The sequence below is a fragment of the Astatotilapia calliptera genome, chromosome 16 (genome assembly GCF_964374335.1).
Source record: "Astatotilapia calliptera chromosome 16, fAstCal68.1, whole genome shotgun sequence".
NCBI lineage: Eukaryota > Metazoa > Chordata > Actinopteri > Cichliformes > Cichlidae > Astatotilapia > Astatotilapia calliptera.
The window spans coordinates 16046054-16063898 of NC_137437.1; the positions used below are offsets into that span (position 1 = coordinate 16046054).

At 40.9% G+C, this 17845-nt stretch overlaps 3 protein-coding genes across 5 annotated transcripts in view; 1 reads left to right on the forward strand and 2 right to left on the reverse strand.

The window, feature by feature from the left end:
- Window positions 1–3099: 3099 nt before the first annotated feature.
- On the forward strand, window positions 3100–8129 carry LOC113007479 (inosine-uridine preferring nucleoside hydrolase). Of its 2 annotated transcripts, XM_026144077.2 has the most exons (8): window positions 3120–3226; window positions 3360–3420; window positions 3552–3631; window positions 3801–3988; window positions 5670–5852; window positions 6142–6253; window positions 6660–6796; window positions 6903–8129. In XM_026144077.2, the coding sequence occupies exons 1-8, from the start codon at window positions 3202–3204 to the stop codon at window positions 7248–7250; spliced, it is 1134 nt and encodes a 377-aa protein (XP_025999862.2). In that variant the 5' UTR covers window positions 3120–3201; the 3' UTR covers window positions 7251–8129. The 2 variants fall into 2 exon arrangements, with proteins under 2 accessions (XP_025999863.2, XP_025999862.2); XM_026144078.2 differs by lacking the exon at window positions 3360–3420 and having other exon boundaries at window positions 3100–3226.
- Window positions 8130–8134: 5 nt separating this feature from the next.
- On the reverse strand, window positions 8135–10123 carry coa5 (cytochrome C oxidase assembly factor 5). The gene is made up of 3 exons (XM_026144080.2): window positions 9867–10123; window positions 8588–8671; window positions 8135–8470 (listed from the first exon to the last, which is right to left on the reverse strand). The coding sequence occupies exons 1-3, from the start codon at window positions 9966–9968 to the stop codon at window positions 8429–8431; spliced, it is 228 nt and encodes a 75-aa protein (XP_025999865.1). The 5' UTR covers window positions 9969–10123; the 3' UTR covers window positions 8135–8428.
- Window positions 10124–11586: 1463 nt separating this feature from the next.
- mgat4a (alpha-1,3-mannosyl-glycoprotein 4-beta-N-acetylglucosaminyltransferase A) overlaps window positions 11587–17845 on the reverse strand; it is a 28195-nt gene continuing 21936 nt past the window's right edge. The window contains exons 7-16 of one of the 2 annotated variants that reach the window (XM_026144075.2): window positions 16988–17063; window positions 15637–15751; window positions 15030–15160; window positions 14830–14937; window positions 14678–14752; window positions 14436–14554; window positions 13369–13447; window positions 12985–13045; window positions 12707–12819; window positions 11587–12612 (exon numbers count right to left, since the gene is read on the reverse strand). In XM_026144075.2, the coding sequence (XP_025999860.1) occupies window positions 12586–12612; window positions 12707–12819; window positions 12985–13045; window positions 13369–13447; window positions 14436–14554; window positions 14678–14752; window positions 14830–14937; window positions 15030–15160; window positions 15637–15751; window positions 16988–17063 (904 nt within the window). In that variant the 3' untranslated portion in view covers window positions 11587–12585. Of the gene's footprint in view, window positions 12613–12706; window positions 12820–12984; window positions 13046–13368; window positions 13448–14056; window positions 14219–14435; window positions 14555–14677; window positions 14753–14829; window positions 14938–15029; window positions 15161–15636; window positions 15752–16987; window positions 17064–17845 lie in introns of those variants that run through there. The other variant, XM_026144076.2, reaches the window with a different exon arrangement.

Genomic DNA, 17845 nt, shown 5'->3' on the forward strand with positions numbered 1-17845 from the left:
TGTACCAGTTGTAGCATCGGGAAGCGTACAGTCTCTCTGGATTTATTTTAAGGAGACGTGCAAAAGCCTTTAGTTTTAGAAGAAAAAAGATGTGGCACACAGATGTATTTGTACTCAGCAGAGCAGCTTTTGTTGACGCTATCACACCATCAGTTAAGAAGTGAGACTGCTGATTATCTACAAAACATAAAACGCATTGAGCCCTTTTCAGACATTGGATTCCCACTGGCTTTACCTAGTGTGTCATTGACGCAAAAGTCATTTTACTTTTCATGTTCATCACATAAATCACTTCTTTCGGTTGGTCCCTTATCCCAAAGGGTTCACCACAGCAGGTAGCTCTGGATGTATGATCTGTTTTCTTTCCTGACTCAATTCCAAAGAGGAGTTTGTATCACCAGCTGGATGTGAATCTGAAACATTTTGCTTGGCAAGCACACATGTGTAAACCACCACACTAACAGAGCCTCAGACATACTGTGGGGGTAATAATCATTTGATCCCTTGCTCAATGGAGAGAGACAGAATATGAACCAAAAATCCAGAAAAAAACTCATAAAAAATTATAAATTGATTTGCATGGCAGCGCTTGTGTACCAGTGTGGAGATGCTGCTGTGGTGTTTTAGGTTGTCAGCTGAAAGGAGATATCTTCTTTTCTGAAGTCACTGTTGTGAACCAAAGCCTAAAACAACTGAAGTCTGCTGATTTCTGGATTCTGTCTTGGCTATTTCTTAGGCAGGAAGCCTAAGGTTCAGATGTTGCCAGACTGTAAGGAGTGCATGTCTGAAAGGGGCATTAAATTTATGTGCATATTGATCTGTGCCTCACCACAAACACAGCATGTGTGGTTCACGTCAAGCCAAGCCTAAAGCACTGAGGTACAATATAAATCCACTACGTAAAACAATTTCCATCTCATAGATTTTTGTCCTCTGTCCTACTTATTTTGGCAAATGACAGGGAATAATATGGGAACAGATATTAAGGTTTGTTCTTTTTGATCAACATATAAAGACAAGTTTAAAAGACAAGAGAAGCTAGCAAGATGTCACGGGATGCTAATGACCTATCTCCTGCTGTTAACTTTAAATCCACTCTAGGCAACATACAGGTCAATAAAGTTCATCAGAGCAAGCGTAGTCACTTGTTAGAGATGTTTCTCTGGAGATAAGCTGCTCAGCAGAATCTGCAGGAGTTGTTAAAATCAAAGAGCTTATTTTGTTTATTTTCCTTAAGCAGCCATCTCTTTGTCTTTCTACAAACACGTGAATATTCTGCACCACATCACTCCAATACAAGCACAGTTCTTTGACGAGTACGGCATATATCTGACACGACTCTGGCATTTTTATTGAAATGATGTCTTACCTAACTTCTGATGTTCTTCTGATGCTACACTGGAAGCATTAAAGGAGAACTTGTGGACAAATGGTGGGCTTCAGAGTGGTCCATCACTTTATTCCACAACTCTAACATGTCTAAGGAAACATTTCTGCAGGATCATATGCAGCGCTATGGTGGTTTGAGAGCCCTTCAAACTTGAAAAGGTTTTTATTGATTAAAGCAATGTGTGTCTTGGTTTTTCTCAGTTCTCTGAAAAATTATGCAGAAGTTCTTGATTAGAATCAGAAATCTTATTCGTTTTGCCTGCATGAAAAGATCTTCAGCTATATGTTATTGCAGCTGTACACCTCTGCAGTGATGTATGGGATATATGCAGTTTTGACTATCAATGAGAAGTTGATAAAGGTTTTTAGACTCAAGTGAAATAATGCATATTGCATTATTGTGATAACGAACACCTCTTTTGTTTTCTGTTTATTAGCTGTTTGCTTAAATTCTATAATGTGCAATACTTGCAGAGAAAGGGGTTTTATTTTGACCATGTTATTTATGTTCACATGGCTGGTGCTGCCAAATGCTGTTCTAGTTTCATCCATTGTTATCGAGTAAGTTATGACTTTGATCTGACCAGTTGTATGTGCAAACAGGATGAACAGGTACCAGCGACCTGCACACCACAAAGGTATGAACTGAAGCTGGATAATGAATAAAGGCTTGTCAATGGCAAAGTGGTGTGTCTGTGAATTATGCATTATGGTTAATTTATGGTACGGTGACATGTTGGTGCAGTGGTTAGCACTGTTGCCTGCTCCTGTGCCTGGGTGAGTTCTTTCTTGGTCCTCCCACAGTCAAAAGACATCCATTAAAATCCATTAAAAATTGATAGAAAACTCATATGAAGAAAAAGAGGTCTTTTGCTTTAACCAGCCTACATCAGTTTACTTCAAACAGCCAGCCAAATTTACTGTATGAAGCAACCTAGTTTCACCTAGTCAAAAACAAAGGACAAGGTGACTGAGCTAATTTGGGACACTGGGGTAAAACAGGCACTTAAACAGGGAACAGTGGAGCTGGCACTAAGTAAAATGAATGTAAAAGCATTGGAGGTGGGACAAGGGTCAGAGGGAAGGCATATTTAATATACAGGAAAAATGGGGCAAAGAAAAGCAACTGGATGAGATAGAAAGGGAGAAATTAAATTCTCAAGACTCTGATGAAGTCAAATGATGATAACTGCTGCTGCAGTAAATGTAAGAAATCTGCCAGCATGAATAAATACAAAATTACAGAGTTCTGGTAGCTCACTGCTGAGATGTATAATCTACATCATTCATAGTAAATGTCCTTTTTCCTTCACATAGATCCATTGTACAAAAAAAAGAAATTTCTATTTCTAAACAGTGAAAAAAAATTGAATTTTTCTGTTTTAATATTTTATTCATTACGTAATTACTATGGCGTGGTATGAATAGCCCACGAGAGAGATCTTTCTCAGCAAGAAAAGCTGTAAAAAAAAAATTTGTTGCAGTTAGACATGAAAAATCTATGCCCTCCTTCACATTTTCCACAGCCGTCTGGCAGACTGAATTGAACTCTCTGCTGTGCCAGAATAAATTAAATAAATACATAATTAAATAATTTAATTTGTCACTAATTAAATAAAATTTGAAATAAATAAAAAGATAAACTGGGAACCTCCTATCCCGTGCTGCAGAATATCACTCCAGCTCACTGGGTGGCGGTAATCTACCCGATTGTTAGTGTTAACCACCGAAGAAGAACCAGCGGCAGAAGAAGACGAAGAATAAGGACCCAGAAGCAATTTGTGTTTCTGTGGGACTTTGTAGCAGTGGCTGATGTTTTGTCGACCTCTGTGGAAAGGTGAGGGATTAACGTGTTACTTTTTCTTGCTGGACTCAAATCAGGCTTTGCTTGTTTACGTTTATTTTACTGCGTTTAACTGACTGTTTAGTTTTAGAAAACACAGCATCGATGCTTTATTCTGTCATTTCAGGGACATTTCTTCTGCAAAAAGCGCTTTGTAGGAAGGATTTAAGGAAGCAGTCTTTCCACAGGTTGATTGTAGTTCCGTCACAGATTATGAATTTTAATCAGCAGACCATAAAGTAGATGGAATATTAACTTTTGCTACTAGGACAAGGTCCACTGTCCATTCAGCTTTTCGTGTTTTTATTGCTGTTCAAAGGTTGTTTCCAGTTGAATTTGGCCGGTTCCCGTCTATGAGAGTGACCCACTGCAGGTTATCCTTCTGTCACACTGCTGCAGGTAATGATGTGAAAATAGCATACGTTTCTGTTTCATATCAGGTTCACTGACTGAGATGGTGTAGCTGATCTCGGTGTAGCTGATTCCTGCCCTCTTTATCACAGTGCAAAGACCGTGTTCTTTCAGCTTAGTTTAACCAGACACTTGGATAACTGTGTTCTTACCGCAGGGTCCAGGATGAGGAAGAAGCTGCTGTTGGATGTGGACTGTGGCGTGGACGATGCTCAGGCCATCATGATGGCCCTGGCTGCCCCCAATGTGCAGATCTTGGGCATTACCTGTGTGCATGGAAACACCTCAGTGGAGAATGTGTGTAAAAACGCACTGCGAGTCCTGCAAGCCTGCAGTCACCTCGAGGTAGGGTGCTCTGTAGTTGCACACTCGTGTTAAAATCAAGTAGCGTGACATTGTTGGAATTTCCTGGCCTCATGTGATAAGCGAGGTTGCATTTTATAGAATTGTCTAACAATGAGGAGTTGTTCCTCATGCCACATGACCCGATGCAGAAAGTGGACAGTTTGAAGGAGTTGGCTTTAGTTCTCTAGTTTTGTCCAAATTCTCTGAAAATGAAATCAAGCATCTCACATATTAGTTATTATATTAAACCAGCTACTGCTTGGAAACAATTGGGCAAAGTTAAACACAAAGCACCTCGTCTCACTCAGAGGAATATTTTTGTTAATTCAGATTTGTCAAAGTGGTCAATTGTTGACATTTACTTAGTTTTTTTTTATGCATGTATTCATAACATGAATAAAGAGAAATGAGCACACAAGTTACAGGATTTATGTTCATCCATTTCTCAAGTTAATCCTTCCACATGGAGATGTACCTTTGTACTTTTTTCCAAACATACAAAACAGAAGACTGCCAGTTTAGGCCGCTTCAAAAAGGCTTCAGGATAAATGAGTAACATAAATCAGGTGTTTTATTAACCCTCTTTACCCTGGAGGATGTACCAGGCTGTATCTGTTATTAAAATACACACAGCATGGCGAGCATAGTACTCTCAGTGGTGAGCCCACCTTTATTTTTATTGCTCCTTGAAATTTTATTTGAATTTCCCTTTGGAGGAAATAAAGATTTTTATCTATCCTTCTATCTATGTTAGGTTGAGCTCTGTAGTCGCCTCTCCCTCATCTGCTTCTGGTCACTCTGAATACTTTCAGCTTTTTCTTTCTAGGAGAAAGAAGAACAGAATATATTCAGATGTTACTCCAGAGATAATTATTTTGGTTTTATTGATATACAAAGCTGAGAGGGCTTTTCCTCGCGATCAGCACTAACTAGCTTCCCTGCTAAAGTAAACCAATACTGTTCTTATTATGTTTACCACAGAATGACCATTGTCAGAAGGTGGAAAGTCACTCACAGCACTGTTTTACCTCTGCTGAGAGGGATGAATCCGAAAATTAGATTTTATACAATTTTTTTTCTTTCTAAGTGTTTGCTATGTAATATTCATTCTAGCAAATTGGGGTTAGTATCCTGCCCAAGGATATTTGGCACACAAACCTTCTAATGAGCAGATGACCTGCTCTACCACCCGAGCTACAGCCACCCCAATTCACATGCACACAGAAGGTGTAATAAACTCTAAGTTTCATAATTGACTAATCTGATTTGCTCCCCCGTTTACAACCTTGTTTACGAGCCACTCTGACCTCTCAAGTCATCAGCAGATGGTTTAACTGTTCCCAGAATGAAATCTAAGTGTGCTGAAGGTGCTTTCAGTTAGTGTGTTCCAGCTCTTTGTAACAAGCTGCTGACCTGAGATCAATTACATCTGTGCCAACACACAGAAACAGACTCAAAAGCTTTTTATATTTAAACCTCTGTGTTCAGCACATTGAGTTTGAACATAATGAAATGTGTTCTATAAATAAAAATGCCACTGCTGCTTAGTGGCAGTATGTTCTAGCTTGAAACAGAAGTCTGAATGTTACAGTTGCCTAAAAGCTGAAGTTGGTTTGGGAATGCTGATGGAATAAAAGCAGGGATGAATTATAACCGGTTCTGCGTTTGCATGTTTCTGCAGATTCCAGTGTTTAAAGGCGCTGCTATGCCGATCCTCGGCGACAGCGGCATCAGCTCGGGGCACTTCCACGGGAAGGATGGCCTGGGTGACGCTCCTGACTCCAAGGCTCCCGGTTTGGAGCTTGTTCAGAAGGAAAACGCTGCGATTGCTATGATCAGGATTGTAAACGAGAACCCAGGAGAGGTGAGGAATGTGTGAGTGATAGACCCTCAGAATGAGATTGTGATAGTTTCCATATTTCTCCTGTAAGTTGCTGTCAAATATGACAGTCTGTCTCGCTCTCTGAGATGTCTGGGCTCCTCTCATCATGTGCGCTAGGGAAAGTAAACACATGACGTCGCTATGTCAGCAATAAATGTCATTAATATCACAGTGACATTTTCTTTATCACGTAAAAGGTTCTGGGGGAAAGCTCTCTGCGCTTGCACAAGTGCGCTTTTTGCAAAATTTTAATCCGTGTGTCTTCTCCCAGGTATCTCTGGTTGCCACGGCACCCCTCACCAACTTGGCTCTGGCTGTGAAGATGGATCCATCTCTGCCGAGCAAACTCAAAGGCCTCTACATCATGGGAGGCAACACTGAATGTCAGTAAAACACTGTCGCTTCATAAGTCTACATAGGGCCAGAGGATATAAACTGTTTATGAAGAAATACACGTTAGAATGAATTCTATGGTGTTTCCAGACAGATGTGACTAAATAACCAGTGGACCCATTCTAACAGCAGAAACAATTATTTAATTGATGGAACATTTAAGTCGTTAGCTGTTGCTTTTCATTACCAAACTTTATGAAGTTTTCCAAGTATTGCTTTCCACCCTTTCAGTTTAAATTAATCTCAAAACAAAACAAGGTAATTGGATTTATCAGTAACATTTTGTTTACAACATAGTCCATCAAATATCAACTGGTAATTTATTATTTTTTCACCAGAATTGTAATCTTTGTCTGTGTGGGGTTCTCATTATTGTCTCTACCCTGTGTAATCCAGCTCGAGGGAACACCACAGTGTGTGGGGAGTTTAATTTTGCTGTGGATCCAGAAGCTGCATACATCGTGCTTAAAGAGTACCGCTGTCCCACCTACTTGGCCGGCTGGGAGTTCACCTGCTACAACAAGTTAACCTGGGTAATGCCTGTGTTTACACGTTTTAGCGTTTAGAAGTTGATTCGTGCTACATGTTTGTCGTCAAGTGACCAAAACAAAACACTTTTCTCTGCTCGCACTTCAACAGGAGTTCTGCGATGAATGGTTGGCGCAGGACACCAGTAAAGCTCGCTTCATGACGAAGATCTTCCACCACAGCTACCAGGCGGCGCAGACTGAACGCTTGCAGAAAGAGTGCGTCGCGGGTTCGGGTTTCATTTCCTGCGACTCGTATGCAGTGGCTGCCGCCATAGATGATTCGTTCATCATAGAAAGCGACCAATACCCAGTCAGCGTGGAGCTGTCAGGCACGCACACCAGGGGCATGATGATAGTAGACACTGTGGGTTTCCTGAAGGACGCTCGCGAGGTTTGTCTCATGAGGAAGGTGGACTTGGAGAAGTTCAAGCAGATGATGATGGCAGCTTTACAATAATATTTAAATCGGCCAGAAGCGGCACCTTTACAGGTTTGTTTTTATGGGGCGGGTAACATGGACGTCCAGGTTTGTGAATGCGATGATTGAGGGTCCAAGTCCCTGTTCGAGTATTAAAATTGACATAATTTCCTTAGGGATTAATAAAGTATTCTAATTCTGTATTCTGATCAAACCACCAGTCTTCCATCAGTCGATGATTTGCTCAGCTACAGTCATGCCTTCATATGGAAGAGTTGCGTGGCATGTAAAACACCCATTATTATGTGAAAGAATGCGGAGCCTAAAATAAAGAGCCCTGCTTAACAGAAAGTTTATAATCACTGTTGTGATCGGCCAATCTCCCGCTAGGATTTTAGAAAGCCTTTATATTTCCTTCATAATTACTGTGATGGACAAGTGTTGTAGTTTTGCTACTGAAACAGACACATCCCATGATATCGATGCTCAGAGTTAATAAGAAGGAAAAAAAAGGTCTTGAATAAAAATCAGACTTATCTTTATTTAATGACACAATTTGAGCTCACTCTTAAATGGACTCAAAAATGAAGAGTTTTGAGCCACATCTGTTTGTTTGTTAGTTTTTTAATTATAGTCTAATTCTGAAGGCGTTGAACTGACTTTAATTGTGGATTGACCCAACTGTGAAGGTACATGGGGAGGACATGAAGAACTTGATTTGCTTGTTCTGTGACTGAAGAAACTGTTTGCAATGGTGGTCATAAGTCAGCACCCTGCATAGAGCAGAAACTGCAAGCTACACCTGGGAACTGACTGACATAGCACTGCCTCTCTGCAGGACACCTCATTTGTATAATGTTTATACTGTAGACAAGTTTGCTATCAATCAGAAGTTCAATATAATGTTTTGAAACAAAATCTTGTCCATTGTAATCATTAATTTATTACAAGTGTTTGCATTTCCTTAAACACACACTCATCCAACATTTTTCTCCCAAGAAATAAAAACTCCCATCGATCAGAAGAGTTGTACAGGTTTTGTCCCCAGTCCTGCACTTCGCTTGATTAGTCGGTAATCCTGTTTTCAGTGCGTCACCAACTTTCTCAACACATGTCCACAGCAGGTATTTGTAACGCTGGAACATTCCCTGGACATCAATGCACGTACTCGGAGCTGCTTGAACCCTAAAAAGATGCATCAGATTTCGCCTGGTTCCTCATTCTCCTTTCCTTCCTCTGAATCTTGACCTTGCATCCAGCTGTAAACAGATGATCTTGGTTAAGTTTTTTTTTTTTTTTAACTGCACAATAAGCCCCTATCAGAAATTAGAAAGCTCTCTGTTTTAATGACTAGTTGACTGTTTCCTAAAACTCACCATTGACCTCTTGCACTCAAAGAAGGATGTCTGCAGGGCTTTGCAGTGGCCTTCCTTTAGACACTCACTGGGTTTCTTTCCCTCCTGAAAAAATAAGAAACCACTTCATACACTGGGCCCTTCCTATTAGTAAAATGTACATTATATCCACACTGTATATAAACACAAGTATAACTGGCATCGGTGACATACCATTAAACACTGGATCCTCTTTACTCATATAAGAGTGGACAGGATCACCACCTGTTTTTTTCATGTAACCTCACAGTGATAAACATTTTATTTCACTTTGTGAGCTTTCTTTTTTTGATGATACTTGCTATGGAAGGAGTTACCCCGGCCTCAGGGAAAGATTCCTGTGAGGATTCTTGGAGTCATTTCTGACCAAATATGTAGGACTGCTTTCTTTCACCTGCACAATATCTCTAAAATTAAAAATATCCTGTCTCAGGGTGACACAGGGTGCATTTATTATTTATAGGCTGGACTGCTGTCATTTATTATTATCACGCTGTCCTAAAAATTCCCTGAAAAGCTTTCAGTTGCTGCAGCGAGGGTACTGTCAGGGACTAGAAAGAGAGGATATTCCTCCCATACTGGCTTCTCTTCATTGGCTCCCCGTTAAATCCTTTTAACACAGAAAGTTACGAATCGCTTGACTCTCAGACTGTTAATTTGTGATTACAGGTATTTTTAAAAGTAGAATGGGAGGCAGAGCCTGCAGGCTTTCTGATCCTGTTTACCCAAGTCTTTCGCTATTCCACGACCTCATGGTGTTTTTTTATCGAGGTCAAGAAAAAGACGAAGTAGTTGTTATTTATTTATTATATTCGACCACAGCTCCGGTCAGTTAAAGGCACAAAAAAAAACAAGCAAACATGTATTTTGGGGAGACTGCGCCGACTTGGCTAATGTGGTGCTGCTAATTCTTGTTATTGGCAACATTTGACAACCCAGCGAAATGACGATCGTAGGACAGGTGTAAGTTTTAAGGTAAACAAGTGTCGCCAATCGACAGAAAGAAGGACAACCAATAATAATCTTGGGTAATATGTAATTCATATAGTTTCTAGCAGCTGTTAAACTAAAGCACTGTCTATGGGCTGTACTCTAGGACAGTGGGTAGGCTACAAAGCATGGCTAACCTCAGGAATCTTTCACAAGTATTTCTTTCCCGCGCTTTATTTATGGCTCTGTCTCCAGATTGTCTTTTAGGTGTAACAGAATTGATTGCTTTGGTTTTAAGCTAAGCACCCTCAACTAGGGTACATTAACTTACCTTAACAACACAGTCGTGCTGAAGGAGACATGCCTTAAAGTCTTCTCTGATGCCTGCGCATGCTCTGTTATCCTCCTCCTTGTCTTCGTAATATTTCGGCATTGTTCGGAATTCAATTTAACACCAGTTATCACCGTACTAGTAAACTAACAAGTGAGAAAAATCAGCTAGTTCACAGCACTAAAACCGACGTTATTATGAAAGCTGTAAGCTACCATCTTTCTGAAATGGCATGATGGGAAAACGGAAGTACTCAGCTATGCATGCTGGGAACGATTGTAGTTTTCCTTGTATGTTTTTTTATTCATCAACTTGCGAAAACTTAACACGCTGGACTTTTAGGTCTTATTTGCAAAGTTTTCAATGTCTTTAATTAAACCCGGTGATGCAGATGACATGAATAATGCAAGTAGAACAAAATCAACACAAAATGGCCATGGCTCGTAACAACTTTTAGCATTTATTTGGGAAGATGTCCAATGAAAAATGATGCAAGTCAGGCATACGCATGTACACGATGAAGGCACATGAACTGATGGATGTTTGGAGGTGAGCGGCAGCTGTGAAGCAACACTCCTTTCCTGTTTGCCTTCTACTTTCTACAAATGCAGGAAGGAGCGGGGTCCTAAGGATCAAATGACCGTTTCATGCCGTTTACATGCATTCAGTTTGTTTAAATATGGATGCAGCAAACTCTCAAAACAGCAACTTGAGTTGCATTTTCTCCCATCTCCTCTGTAAATGTGAAGAATGTACCACTTTTCTTTAGTCAGCTCAGGTTTGATCAGGGGGCAGAGGAGCCTGCTATGACCCAAAAGGCATTTTTTTAATGAATTACAAATAATAATAATGCACATGAACAAGCGTGATTAGTCAATTAAAAAATATTCATATTGATTCCACCAAAAGGCACTTCACTACCCCCTTGAAAAAAACCCTTTTAACAAGTAAAAATGAGTGAAGTTCCCCTTTAAAACAGCTTCCACTCAGTAAATCAGCCACAAATACAAGTTGATTTCTAGAAACTATCAGAGAGGCAAGAGGAAGTAATAGAGAGACATAAATTGTTACTGTATTTATATATACAATCAGTGGCACTCTCCACAATTATCAGTAGTCATAATATTATGTCCAATCAAAAAAAACTGACACATGACTGGACAAACGAATTGCAATGTGGAGGAAAAAAACGTGGGAAAAATGGAAAACTGGGTACAGCGATGAAGGCTAAGATTGTAAAAAAGAAAGCAGTGCAAATCACGCCGTTTCAGATGGTCGTCTGGCACAAACCCTGCTCATTTACCACTTTCAGCACAACACACAATTATTGTCGTTGACATCCAATCACTAATTGGACTGTGTGGGTTCAAAATATTCAAAACATTAGTATATCCAGCAATTGACGTGTAGGCAAACGTGAGCGGGAATAACGTTAAATACTTTCAAGGGACCAACATATAAGGCACATATTACCAATTTCGACCCACACAGCTACAGCTTTGTTCAGCAGATTTCCTACGATCAAGTTTTTTTTTATCAGTTCCAATAAATTAGTTATGACATTTTGCGTCAAAAGGAGAGAAACAATAAGAAACTGAACCAAGCTATTTGTACTGACAGAGAAAGCAACTGAAAGTAGCTGTTATAATGAAAATAATATGTACAATAGCATTTAGAAAAGAAAAACGCACAAAAGTACACAAAGACACAGACTCTGAACTACCATAAACATCTCTTGATAGAATAAAAATATATTTTACCTCTTGTACAAATTAAAGATTTATTTCAAATAAATTAAATCACCTTCATAGATCGTCAGTCGTAGCTGTAATAATATATCAATATAACAATATATTCCTTCAGGAAAATGGTGCCAAGGCAATGTCCGATTGATTTCCTATAAATGGACACTGAGGTCATACACAGCCTGTCAGATAAGAGGTGTTGGTATTCATTGTCTTCATGGAGTAGGGTAGTTACCACTGATACTGGCATGTGGTCAAAGGTGTCACCGTCTGGTTACAGGCAGGATCTTTTTAATGGTAAGCTCATCCTGAGTGTGTGTTTCAGGATAAGCTGAGCATTTAAATGGAACCCACACCTTTCTAGATGGAAACATTTTTTTCTAATGTTTGGGCTGGTGTTGATCTGGAGCTCCGTCATCTCTGCAGAGAACAGAGAGCAACTGGCCACTAGTGATGACAACATTCTTGATCATGGCAGGCTTCGCTGAGGCGCTAGTGACAGTGCAATGCCCCAGCTCGCCCAAAAGGTGGCAGCATTGAGTAACTGAAGGATTTGGCAGCATCTACACCAGTGGCCAGGTGACCGGTTCTCCCTCAGATGCTTGATTAATTTGTCCCAGTATTTTTTTTCTGATTGTTTTAAAAGCTGCTTAACAACAGAGCATGGATCAAAAGTCCTCACACACTCCGCTGTTGTTTGTCAGACAGTAGTATTCACATTCTCACAAATAAACGAAGAGCAAAAGAGTGAGGGAGAGAAGAATGAAGAAGGGGAGAAACAGACTGATGAGAAGCAAAAGTATATTAGGGAGAGCGGGGGACAAACAGGTGGCATTCGTCAGACAAGCTCGGACGAGCAACTCTAAGCCCTAATGACTTTACTGCTGGTCGCTAGGTGCCAGGGGCCCTGCATAAGCAGCCTAGGGGGGCTCTGTTCCCCAGGGGCCATCACTCACGTAGTCCCTCAGGACCGTTCAGCTTGTTACCCTTTTTATATGTATCTGTGGGGAAACAGGTACAACCATGGAGTTAGTGCATTGATATTCATTGTTTATTGTGCAACACATCAACAGATGGCAAGTGTGATTGGCTTACTTCACTGAGAATGGCCCACACAGCAGAGTCCTTGAGAACCGAAAGTCGGAGCGCAACAACAGGATTCAGCGAAGGATCTACAGCCCCTTCGGCCACACCCTTTTCAAACTGACCTGTGTGTTTAAATAAACAGGCACACCTCAAAACTTGTAAGCGATCAGAGGCAAAAACGATCCTTAACCTTAACTGATTTACACATATTTTCTAAACCAATATGCTAAAGCTAACTAGAAAACATGTATTTAAACAGCATGTAGCAATTCATTACATTCACATACCGATCCTATAAAAGCGATCTTCAGTTCGCTTGTACTTGTCTTTGGTCTGAAGTCCACTTTCCTAACATAAGAGGGCAACAACAGATGGACAGCGAAATGAAATGAAATAAAACACTCATCTTATAATCTTAATGATGACTCTCATTTGAGCTGCATTCAAAGACATGTTGGCAACAGTTCTCAAAGCGTGGCGCACAGTGTCAGAATGAATCACCTCTGGAAGAGTATGCGATTCTGTCACACTCACATTCCTGTCAATAATCAATACCCCACGTCCCTCAGAGCAGCCATTCGATATAATCTAATCAGAGCCATTCACACACCGCACCAGAGAAAGGTGGCAGACGTGTGTAAGAGTCTGTGTGTGTGTGGGTGTTTTCATACCGAGACGGGCAGTATTTCCACCGTGGTGTTCTCGATCTTGTCCCCTGGGTGCTCCTGGTTACCGCTGCGAAACAGGAACCTGCCAGTCAAATCAAGCACATGTTTTAGCGCCGTCATTCATGGATAAGCATCCCTGCACTTTCTTTCTCCCCAATGGTACCAGCCACACAGATGCACACAGTCTGTCAAATTGAAGCTGGGAGCCAAGACGGCTGAATTTGGGTATGCAAAAGTACACAAACCCGCTGCACGCTATATCTGAGCTGAGACAACTGGGTACACCAGCTTGGTTAAAATGTCCAGGCTGGTGTTTCTTAGATTTCATATTCAAGCCATTACTATTATTTTTAAATACTATAAAATGCAATATTTCTGTCTGCTCTGCTTAAACCTGCCAGTATAGTTATTAGCTCCTTGTTCCCTTTCTACCCTCACTCCACAGAGAGTAGGAAGCCGGCCTGAAAATGCTTCATTTAGAGTAAATGGTAAATGGCCTGTATTTATATAGCGCTTTACTAGTCCCTAAGGACCCCAAAGCGCTTTACATATCCAGTCATCCACCCATTCACACACACATTCACACACTGGTGATGGCAAGCTACATTGTAGCCACAGCCACCCTGGGGCGCACTGACAGAGGCGAGGCTGCCGGACACTGGCGCCACCGGGCCCTCTGACCACCACCAGTAGGCAACGGGTGAAGTGTCTCGCCCAAGGACACAACGACTGAGACTGTCCAAGCCAGGGCTCGAACCGGCAACCTTCCGATTACAAGACGAACTCCCAACTCTTGAGCCACGATCGCCCCCATTCGTACTCTCATTAGCTCATCCCGTTCCTTGGATTTGCACTGCACAGAAAGCACAAAAGCTAAATCTGAATAAACACTATCTCTAAACTTGATCTCTAACCTTGGGGTCAAGGTCATTTTTATTAGGTGGACCTATGGTATTAATTTGAAACTTGAAAAGTATGACACCTTGTTTGCAAATTTGGATGTCCACGTGGCTTGCCTGTTGGGGCAATAAGGGGTAAAAACCACACAAATAAAGCAGCTCTTTATTTACCTCTCTATGCTAACAGGCCTGTCAAATTTGAACAGGATATAGTCTCCAGCAGTAGGAGTGATGGCCCAGAAGAAATCCTCCCCTAGATAAGTCTTCTCCAACGTGTGACCCTGATAAACCTGAAAGAGACACGCTCTTTTATTCCTCACATCATTTTGCAAATAGCTAATTATATTTTTATCTGTAATTATTACTAGTAACTATACAATGAATACAAAGGTACCAAAACTCCAGAGTGATACCTTCATTGAAGTGGAGACCTCAGCAGGTGGGTTAACATGCATCTTGTGCAGAAGGGGCTTCAGGAAGTCCTTGTCCTACACAAAGAGGAAACAAGTGTTTCTACACAGGAAGACATTTCAACTGCTGTGGAAAATAAACACCCGTGACTCACCGTAAGTTTCTGAATCTTTCCAGCGAGAGAGGAATGGAGCCCCACGTGCTGAAATAGTGAAGGTCTAAACCGTACACGAAGGCTGGACTTCTGCCTCTCACAGTGTTTCTGGGGGGGAAGTGGCAGGAGAACAATGGTAAGACCTATTTTTGCTAGACTATTTCTCTCATTCATACAAGTAGTAGAAGTAGAATGCATACCGCATCTTTTTCAGGATTGCAGACTTTGACCCACAGAATATGGTCCAGCAGCCAGTCGATGGGCTTCTCTTTGTAGAACATAAAAATGAACTCAACAATAAGGTTCAAGTCTGGAGCCTGGAACATTTTTCCTGTAGGAAACAAGTTTATAGACATTCATTGATCCTCCACAGAAGCTCATTAGCAACAAATTATCTGCAGCAAGATGATTAAAGCATGAAAAGGGCTCAGGGGACTTTCTGGTACAGAGTAAACAAGAGAAAAACAGAGCAAATCAACAGGAATTAATACAGCAAGAAAGTGAAAATACTGTTTTGGAAACCTCAATTCTCTAAAAATCTTAAAAGGCATGCAACATGAGCTAAAGACGTACCCACTCCTCATTTACTTTTGTTTTTTCCTGCTTATTGCAACTACCTAATTTCCATAGTGATCAATATCACTTTCCTCTTTCTTTACTGGCTGCTCCCAATGTGCTTCATTTCATTTCACTGTTGTCATAATCAAGTGCTACAGGATGGAAATGCCTTATCACAAATGTGTTTTTGCTGACTGTGCTTTGTTTTGACAGAACACTGGTGGATGCTCAGTGCTTAATGCGTAGTACCAATGAAGCCAAGCTGAGAGAACTCCAGGATCATCCAGTCTTCTGAAGACAGCTGCAGGGCAAAGTTCTTCATGGTGGCAAAGTAGTTGGGCTTGGCCACAATGTCATCCTCCAGCTAAACAAACACACACAGGAAAATCAGACTGTAAAAACAGAAGAAACCCTTAAAGTTTAGGGCTTTAATTGTGGCATAGAGGGTGAATAGTAGGAGGGAGACTCTTCTATTTTCACACAAGCACAGCTCTCTGAGCTCAGTTAAGAAACACTTCTGAGTTTGCGCACTAAACTAGAGTAGCGCGACGCTATGCTAGGCAGTACCTTTTGCCTTCAGGTGAGAGCACAGTATGGAAATGACACATCGCACAAAGAAGACAGAAAGATAAAAGATCACAGCAGTTACATTCAGTTTTGAATGGCTTGTATAAGAATCAAATCCCATATGTGACATCTACTTTAACTTCAGGGCTGCAGAAATCTAAGAGGATCAGCCTACTAAGTAAACCTAGCTACAACAATAAACCATAGTGCCTCTGAAAAATGACCTGGTTTTCATTGATAAAAGAAAACCTGTTTCCTTACTATGCATGAAAACAGGCTTTCACATTTGCAAAAAATACATCGCAGTCCATCCAAATCTGGGAACTGAGTGTGTAACATTTTGCATAGTCCGCCTAAATTGTTGAGCACAGTATATTTCCAGTGTGATACATGTTTGTTTTGGTACACCCTGTCATTCGCTCTGCTTCAGTTCTTATCTATGAGCTATAGCATGCTAGTAGGATTAACTGTTAAATCTGGGCAGACACCATCCAATTTTAATTACGCACTACACGTTTTAATCGGCCTCCCTGTAAGGCCAAAGCCGGAGTCTTTTCTGCTGGCAACAAACCAACAATGACGTGGAGCTCAGAGTGGAAGTGAAAGAGGTCAAAGGCTTACACAGAAATTCCAATAAAGTTTATTCAACCAAGATGACTGTGTCCTCAGTGTTGCCGTAGCAGAGAAAAGGAGAAAGTTTAGTCTTGGAAGTCGATAAAATAGAATAATTTTAAATGACTTTCAGAGCACGTAAAGCCTCACTTTTGATTCTAAAGCCCAAACTGGACTGTTGGATAAAACAGATAATCAAAGGTCAATATGAACATGTTGCACTGTTCTTCCTGATGAACTTTTTTTAAAAAATATTTCTATTTTTAACGTTTAATAAAAACAATGAAGTAGAGAGGAAAGTAGAGAGGGACATGTACCGAAAGGTTCTGGGTTCGAACCCGGGCCGAACCAGTAACAAACCAATACCAGAACTGAACAAAGTGTGTGCTCAGCTTTACATGCTACTGCACCAAAGACATACCTGGACATAATAAACTCCTTTGCTTACAGCATACATCATGAGGAAAGAATAATCCAGGTTCTGCTTCGTACGCCATCTAAAAAAAAACATTAAAAACAAACAAACAGATTATTGTATTTTCTTCTCAGGAATATCATATATGTGCACGCAGCATGTCAGACACTTTGCTTTACATGCAGAAAGCAAAGCTGTAGTCTCGGCTACACACAAAGTTGCAGCAGCAGACTCTGAATAATTGATGAACCAAACTGTCACACTAATTGTTTGATCTACAAGGTGTTGCAGATTGACTGAAGGCAGCAGGTGTTCTTGTGTGGGAGGTGCCTGAGGGTGCACATGCACTGTCACATATACATACACATACTATTAATAAAAAGATCAAGAGAAGATACAGGCTGAGGGCATGGATGCACACTCACACAGAAAATAAGTGTGTAATATACAACACACCACAGCGAGCATGTTCAACAACACACTGTACTATTTATATCCCCATCAGAAGCATCAGTGCTAACAAACACCCACAAATGAACCTAACACACAGTCCTATTATTCAAGTGCACCATGAACAGATTTTTAATGAAGCCAGTTGTTAGCCTCCTACAAAGCGAAGATGAGTAGGGAGGATAACAAGAGCTGAACACTACAGAGAGACAGAGGCAGAGGGTGCTGCTGCTGATGACCTTGATCTGACTTTGAGAAATGTCTGTGGAATACTAAGTACCTACGCAACCTACCTAAAAGCTCTCGCCTGCTCTCTCCCCTCCTACTTTCCCCTGACTCATCCTTTATAGTTTTTCTGCAATCCTCATCACAGCTCTGCCCTATTTCATTCTCCCAGGGCTGATTTCTCCACCG

Coding starts and splice junctions, on each gene's coding strand:
- LOC113007479 (XM_026144077.2), top strand. CDS start 3,202: ATGTTTTGTCGACCTCTGTGGAAAG. Junction 3,421..3,551: donor AGGAAGCAGTCTTTCCACAG/GTTGATTGTAGT, acceptor TGCTGTTCAAAG/GTTGTTTCCAGTTGAATTTG. Junction 3,989..5,669: donor AAGCCTGCAGTCACCTCGAG/GTAGGGTGCTCT, acceptor ATGTTTCTGCAG/ATTCCAGTGTTTAAAGGCGC.
- coa5 (XM_026144080.2), bottom strand. CDS start 9,968: ATGCCGAAATATTACGAAGACAAGGAGGAGGATAACAGAGCATGCGCA. Junction 8,672..9,866: donor AGCACGACTGTGTTGTTAAG/GTAAGTTAATGT, acceptor TTATTTTTTCAG/GAGGGAAAGAAACCCAGTGA. Junction 8,471..8,587: donor TTGAGTGCAAGAGGTCAATG/GTGAGTTTTAGG, acceptor ATCTGTTTACAG/CTGGATGCAAGGTCAAGATT.